The sequence below is a fragment of the Bidens hawaiensis genome, unplaced genomic scaffold, assembly GCF_021521415.1.
Source record: "Bidens hawaiensis isolate Kalapana, Puna unplaced genomic scaffold, B.hawaiensis_p1.1 tig00033193_1, whole genome shotgun sequence".
NCBI classification, from domain to species: Eukaryota; Viridiplantae; Streptophyta; class Magnoliopsida; order Asterales; family Asteraceae; genus Bidens; species Bidens hawaiensis.
Genome location: NW_027495686.1, coordinates 4396 through 11872, shown reverse-complemented (window position 1 = coordinate 11872; position 7477 = coordinate 4396). Strand labels below are relative to the sequence as shown.

General features: G+C 35.5%; 2 protein-coding genes across 2 annotated transcripts; one reads left to right on the top strand and one right to left on the bottom strand.

Moving 5' to 3' along the window:
• Positions 1 to 2917: 2917 nt before the first annotated feature.
• Positions 2918 to 5194, top strand: LOC143584599 (uncharacterized). Its single transcript, XM_077066619.1, has 3 exons — positions 2918 to 3130; positions 3467 to 3564; positions 4773 to 5194. The coding sequence occupies exons 1-3, from the start codon at positions 3082 to 3084 to the stop codon at positions 5046 to 5048; spliced, it is 423 nt and encodes a 140-aa protein (XP_076922734.1). The 5' UTR covers positions 2918 to 3081; the 3' UTR covers positions 5049 to 5194.
• A 437-nt stretch (positions 5195 to 5631) lies between these two features.
• Positions 5632 to 6988, bottom strand: LOC143584598 (two-pore potassium channel 1-like). Its single transcript, XM_077066618.1, has 2 exons — positions 6420 to 6988; positions 5632 to 5984 (listed from the first exon to the last, which is right to left on the bottom strand). The coding sequence occupies exons 1-2, from the start codon at positions 6986 to 6988 to the stop codon at positions 5795 to 5797; spliced, it is 759 nt and encodes a 252-aa protein (XP_076922733.1). The 3' UTR covers positions 5632 to 5794.
• Positions 6989 to 7477: the final 489 nt, after the last annotated feature.

The window sequence follows — 7477 nt, the reverse complement described above, 5'->3', positions numbered from 1 at the left end:
AAGCTTCAAGTATTAATAAGAGTTAACAAGTTAATTAAAATGAAAGACTTGACTTACTTTGACTTTTGAAAGTCAAACCTTCAAGAACATGAAAAATAACCTTGAAAGAACCTTGAATTTGAGAGAGGAAATGAATTATGAGCAGGGATGGATGTAGGAGAGGATCATGTACTTATAGGATAAGATTAAGAGGGTTAAACAAGAGATTTAATGGGTAAAAGTCGAATTGGATAATAACACAAACCACAAAACAAGTGCTGCTGGTGCAGACTCCCCTTAGTGCGGCGCTAAGGTCTTTGCCCTTGGCCTTAGCGCGACGCTAAGGTCTCTGGTGGAAAAATCCTGAACTTTCAAAGTTGGTAGTTTGGCCCCCGGAATTGGTTTTAGGCGTTTTTAAGGCATTTTAAAGACCGAAAAGGATGTTTTTAAGACCCAACAAGTATAAAACAATAGTGTAACATAAAATCCATCATTTTGATTATATCGTAGGTTTCGGTTTACAAAACGTGTCGGTTTACATAATAAACGATTACAAATCGGACCCGAAATTGACGAATGTCACAGTAATTGTGTATACCCCTAGGTTGAATGATGTTGAAGGGTGATGTTGAATGATGGGGGGAAAATGAGTCGTGACGAGTGAGGAGTATGATGTCAAGGAATGTATACCCCTTAGTCTTACACCACACCTCAATTGATAGCCTAAGGTTGTGCAACAGTTTGGAACCGCGAGAACTGAACCGGAATCGGAACCGAAAGTGACTGAAAAATAACCGGAACTGAAACCTATTATAGTAAACTGATTCGGTTCTAGAACCAGTATAGTCGGTTCTCGCTAATCGTTATGTGCCATAACCGGTTTGGTCGTTTATTTATCAAATGGGTTGTGCAAAATCTGCAAATTGAAAAACGAGTTTATATAATTCTTTGTTTTCTTTCACGATAAAATTACTTTAGATTGTAACATGAATATCCATTATATTTATTATTAAAACCAAATTGTTGAAGTTAAATAAATCATTAGTGCTGATAAATAAAAAGGAAGATCATATCATTTTATATTATATTACCTTAAAAGCTTGAATCAAAATTTATCTTGGCTGCTAGGTGTTGAACGGAAAGAAAGAAGATTCGAATTAAAGAATTATTGAATGAATGCTGGCTAATAAGTTACCTTATAAAGAATGGGGATTTGAAAATTTATTTAAAAAGTTTTTAATATTCCGATTCTTTGGATCCACGTCTAGAACTGTCAGTTTTACCCAGAACTGAACCGCTAAACGTTTAATACAAATACTGAGAATCGAGAACCGTAAGTAAGGTAACACACGTTAGCGGTTCTGAGGCACTGGTTCGGTTCCGGTTTTGAATCGTTTGTTGCTCACCCCTAGATAGACCTAAAAAGAATTGATGAAGTTAGCAGCTCTAATGATACGAACACGACACATCATCGTAGTATCCCATCAAATATAGTGGTTAGCTTCGATCTCAAGCTTGTTTGTTTCTACACAACAGTCCAATGATATCTACATCATCGAACGCGCATTGGTAGGTCAAGTCAACCGAGAAATCAACATCTAGAGTTATATAAAAGTTACCGAACATAAAATCTTAAATAAAATCAATGATAGGTAAAATAAAATTTTAACGATTCCATACAAGAGTAAAATCGATGTCTTTTATTTTTTAAGTTCACAAAGTACAAACAATTGCAAATCTTAACGATTGAAAACAACGTTACATTTAATATTTATTCGCTTTAACAGCCCAATCACAACAGGTTAAACTCTTTTTACATTAGCTCTAGAGTATTATCATCAAGGGAATATTTCATATAATAGTAACCAACTTTCAAAAATGTTTCAATTAGGTCCCTCATGCATATTTTCTCTCAAATTAGATCACTAAATCTTCAAATCGAGTCTCACCGATTTTCGTGTGCGTCAAGAAAGAAATGAAGGATAAGATATGGGGGACGGAATTTGCAATATATGTTGTTATATTAAAAAAAAAAATAAAAAACGTTAATTATTTTAAAACTCAAAAATAAAAAATAAAATCCACGTCGCCACTCAACATTAACATAAAAAAAAGAAAAAAAGATTTCCTATGTGAAACAAAAAAGAAAAACGCTAAAAAAACATGTTAAAACCTTTAATTTAATAAAATATGAAAATTAAGTGACTTGATTGGAACACTTTTCAAAATTGAGTGATCTAATTAGAACACTTTTGAAACTTGGTTACTATTTCTATGAGACGCTCCCTTGATGATAATACTCTAGAGCTAATGTAAAAAAAGTTTAACCTGTTGTGATTGGGCTGTTAAAGCGAATAAATATTAAATGTAACGTTTTCAACCGTTAACATTTGCAATTGTTTGTAACTTTGTGAACTTACAAAATACAAGACATCGATTTTACTCTTGTATGTAATCGTTAAGAATTTTATTTTGCCTATCACTGATTTTATTTAAGTTTTTATGTTCGGTAACTTTTATATCTCTAGATGTTGATTTCTCGGTTGACATGACCCACCAATGCGCGTTCGATGATGTAGATATCATTGGACTGTTTTGTAGAAACAAACAAGCTTGAGATCGAAGTGAACCACTATATTTGATGGGATACTACGATGATGTGTCGTGTTCGTATAATTGTAGCTGCTTACTTCATCAATTCTTCTTAGGGCTATCTAGGGGTGAGCAACAAACGGTTCAAAACCGGAACCGAACCGGTGCCTCAGAACTGCTAACGTGTGTTACCTCACTTACGGTTCTCGGTTCTCAGTATTTGTATTAAACGCTTAGCGGTTCGGTTCTAGGTAAAACTGAAAGTTCCAGACGCCGAAGAATCAGAATATTAACGTCAACGTCTTTGCTATAAGGCGTTTGTACAGTAAATACTAGAAAATCCGAGGTGGAGATTTTTCTAGGGTTTATCTTTCTTTTCTTTTCACCGTGGGTCGTCCATATTTGCAATCGGATCAATTCCAGAACCTGAAACAAATTCCCAAATCCATCACTTTATATTATTCCATTCAACTTAATTTGTGCTCTGTGCAATTCAAATTCTATGATCTTATGGATCCATCTGTGCAAAACGCCCCAACTATTGAAGAAGACGAGTGGGGTAAATCATCCACATCTTCTTAGTTTGCTTCTGCTTTATTTTCGATTAATGTATTGTAATTTTGTTCTAGAGCTTGTAATATTGTTTGCAATCCTTACTGTTCAAAAAGATCCATGTTCAATTGTTTTGTTAATTGAATTTGTTACATTTTATGTTATCAAGAATCAAACTTTTTTTTATTATTATTATAAGACTCTGATTAGGTATATGAACACTAGCCAAGTGTGATTAGCAGCATTTGATGATAGTTGTGTACCAATTGGGATATTTTGTGTTGTTATTACTGATCGAAAGTTTTATAACCTAATTGTTGTCTGCCTTACTGTTTTTGGTCAGATAATGATGACTTTGTAATCCCGAGTCTGGGAATTGAAGATCCGAATCAAACCACAGCAAATGATCCACCAGTAGAAGACTCAAAGCAAACAACTGAAGTGAGTTGCCAAGTTTTTTAATACAAGTTGTTGAATTATCTTTTTTTATTGTACATAGAGCTCGAAATCTTGACTCGTTTAATGTTTATTCAGAGTTTTACTTTGCCTGTAACGGGCCAAATGGGTTAGTTGTAAGTTGTATCAAAGGGTGGAAAGAGAAACGGGTAAACAGGCCAAACGTCACCCTGTATGTAATTAAATGCATAAAACATTCTGATGGGTTGTTTGGGACTGCTAAATTTTTTATTTTTCTTTAAGATTAAAAAAATAAAGATTTATATAATGATATGCTGTTTGAAGGGTGTTTGGGAACAGGGATTTGTTATCCAAACTGCTTATGTATTTATTAGCGAGTTAAATTGGTTGTTTTGAATAGGCAGTTAGCTCATGTCATAAAACAAACAGTGGCAAACTTCTAGTGAAGTAATAAGCAAAGCCCAAACACCTGAGGTATAAACGAGCCAAGCCAACCCCAAGCTCGGCTCGTTTTGATTTACGAGGGCTCGAGCTCTGCTTTTTTCGAGTTCCTTTTCTAAAGCTCGGGCTTGGCTTGTGAGTTGTTTGTTCACGCTTGGGCTCAGCTCGTTTATTATTTATTAATTAATTTATATAAAAAAATTTATGTTTATATATTTGAGAAAAAACCTTAAACGAGCGTAAACTTGACTCAAGCTCGTATATTACCTTAAACGAGCCAAAGCTTGGCTGTGAAGTGTTGAGTTAGTACATAGAAGTCCAAAAGAGGTAAACTTAAAAATACACAAGGCTTGTTTAAGGCTCAACGAGCCTAAACAAGCTTCCCATACAAGGCTCGAGTGTGGGCTCGATAACTAAACAAGCTTTATTTGATTCTTGGCTCGAGCTCGAAAGAGCTTGGCTCATTTCGAGTTTTTATCGATCCGAACTCGAGTAGCATGCTAGCAGCTCAACTTATGTGCACCCCTACAAACACCCCCTAAGTAACTTTATTTCATAAGTTAGATCATTATTGTAACATAATGAATCTAAAATTTCAAATCATACTTAACACATTAACTAAATGTAAAATCCAAAAAAATAAGAGAAAAATGTTTTGTGGGTCTGATTAACCCAACCTGTTTCTAAATCACGCATTTCGACCACGGCCCACTTTGACCCATTACCAAACCTAGTTGGCCCATCATTTTCCCGCCTCTAGTTTCCATTATCAAGTTTTTACGTTTGTGTAGGCTAAAAAGGAGGAAAGTATATATCTTGGGCCTCACGGAGCTCCACCGTCCCAATCAAAACAAGACGTGAACTCGTATGGACGAAAACAAAGATTCAAGCAGAAACTGAAGGACGCGGATCAGAAAATTAGTGGGTCGGGTCAAGAAAATAAGATTGAAAATATAAGGGATCTTGTTGGTGGTAGCAAGCTGCATGGTAATCCTTCCAAGAATTCTAGGGATTGGCTGGACCCTCATTGTCACGAGTCAGAGTTTGAAAAGAGACGACCTCTATAGAAGCGTGACCGTAATGAGTTTTTGAACTGGTTACTGGACCAAAAGTTTCTTTAAACGATGTTTTATATTACCTTTATTTATACCCAAATGTAACTTTCGCCCTTTTTGTTGTTTTGAGTTTAAAATTTTGCGTGTTTGATGTAAAATTATAAGAAAATGAAAGATTTCCTGAGCTTCTAAAACATATTATATAAATGGCCAATGCCATCTCCTTTCCTTTATATTATGGTAATACTAGCAGCTACATGTATAACATATCATTGTTTTGGAAAATTCTACTTAATTTAATAGAATTAATATGCATCTAAAAGTTGGTATCTGGTTGTGAAAACTGTTTTGGTATTTAGGTTTACGCGTCTAACATGATTTTCGGTTTATGCAAACCCATGACCCATTTTAACACCCTTGAGTTTGATGATGATATTCTACAAAGTACAAACACATAGCTTTGGTACAAAAGTTACTATAACACGATTTTGATGATGATATTCAACAAAGTACAAACAAATAGCTTTGTTACAAAAGTTACTACAACACGATTATTTCATCGCAATTTTGACTATGATATTCAATAAAGTACAAACAAATAGCTTTGGTACAAAAGTTACTACAACATGATTATTTCATCGTGCCATCCGATTGATATAAGAATTTCTAATAAAACAAATAAATTAGTGTATTAGCAGCTATTTTTAACTAGTAAAACAGTTAACTACCGAATTATCTTTGTAGTTTCATGTGTAACATCAGATGGATGTTTGCGTAAGCAGAGCGTTTGGGTCGTACCACGATGATTGTGAAAGCAGAACACCAGATGCAGTCAATGTGCCTGTTTTGCCAAAGTCAAGCCTTTCAAACTCTTCCATAATCGGTGTCATGTCTTCTTGGTTGATCTTTCCCATTTCTTTTAGTTTATAAAGGATGAACTCCGCCGCCCTACCAGATCATCATGATTAATATAAACAAAAAAGCCTATAGTTTATTATTTTCCATTCTCTTAAGTGTTTCTGGTCCTACTGGTGTATAGTAAGGCAGCCAGTTTGACGACAGGTCTGGTTATGTATACATTGCCGGACACAAAATGTGTTGCCTATTTATCTAAACAGATTGTAAACAGGTTGATCAAGTTAACAGGCCGTTATTGGGTAAAACATGTTAATAGGATGAACTTATACTTTACAGTCTTATATATTTTCAACCCCAAGTTTAAACACGATGAGTTGCTAACGGGTTTATAACCAGAACAACCCAAACACAACCCATAAACAATCAAGATAGACACGCTAACTAGTTTATTTTTATGTCAGGTTCATGTCACATCGGACCATTAACTAATAGTATTTGAAGAATGTAATGGTTTCTAATACTTACACAACAACACCATCATCATCAAGATCAGCAGCCTCGAGATCAGCAGGTGTAGTCTTTCTTTTAAGAGCCCATTTCACCAACGACCTCTGTCTCCGTTGAGTATGCAACACAGCAAAAGTAAACAACAGCTGCCCTAAATAAATAGTACCCGACAATATCCAAAACAGAGAAAAAACCCTCCCACCTTTCGTTGAAAAACACTTATCAATATAACCCAAACTCGTAATCGTCCCCACGACACAATAAAACGCGTGAACAAAATCCAAATCCTCAACCGCCACCAAAACCACAGTCCCAGCCGCCATAAGAACCACCAGCAAAACCACTAGCAGAATACACTTGTTTCTAACTTTATTATTTTCCATTCTTTTAAGTGTTTCTGCAGTACCAACTGTTTGATTCATATGAAACGCTTTCGCAAAAAGCAATTCTTGTTTTTCAATCATAAGATCTGCAGCTTTACTTAGAACGAGCCCGATAAGAAGCATGCCCAAAAAGACAAATAAGCAGGCGAGTAATATTGTAATGTTACTACCCGGGAAAAGATCTCCATAACCAACAGAAGTCATTGTGACAACTGTGAAATAAACCGAGTCTAGAACACTGTTTGTTTTTTTGCCATTGATTTGGTGTCTAAGAAGGTAAAAACAAAGTGTGCCTGAACCTAAGTAGATGCATAATATGACGGCTACTTTTCTGTAACTTGGATGGAGGTAGTTAAAAACAGATTTGGGGCGCGGAAGTGAGCTGGTTGATTTGGGTTGTGAAGGGAATGAGTCAGATATCGGGGCGCTTTTGATTCGTCTGAATCGTTTTCTTTTGAGGGAGGTTAGATGGTCTTTTGCTAGTGAGGGTTGTTGTAGGCTAGTGGTTGTTGGTGACCGTTGGTTCGGTGACATGGCGGGTTGGTTGGTTGTCAAACTCATTGTGATTTGAATATCTGTAAATAACAATTGGTGAGTGTTTAGTCACTTCAAAGGGTGGTGGATGTAGAATCGTACATTTTAGGCATCAGCCAGTTTCAATAAAGTTTTTGGTGTCTTATAAGGTTATACGAC

What these genes read in the sequence shown, in the direction of transcription:
- LOC143584598 (XM_077066618.1), bottom strand. Translation starts at nt 6,988, where the DNA reads ATGACTTCTGTTGGTTATGGAGATCTTTTCCCGGGTAGTAACATTACA. An exon ending in GATGATGATGGTGTTGTTGT is followed by an intron (nt 5,985 to 6,419) that starts GTAAGTATTAGA and finishes ATGATCTGGTAG; the next exon opens with GGCGGCGGAGTTCATCCTTT.
- LOC143584599 (XM_077066619.1), top strand. Translation starts at nt 3,082, where the DNA reads ATGGATCCATCTGTGCAAAACGCCCCAACTATTGAAGAAGACGAGTGG. An exon ending in TATTGAAGAAGACGAGTGGG is followed by an intron (nt 3,131 to 3,466) that starts GTAAATCATCCA and finishes GTTTTTGGTCAG; the next exon opens with ATAATGATGACTTTGTAATC. An exon ending in ACTCAAAGCAAACAACTGAA is followed by an intron (nt 3,565 to 4,772) that starts GTGAGTTGCCAA and finishes ACGTTTGTGTAG; the next exon opens with GCTAAAAAGGAGGAAAGTAT.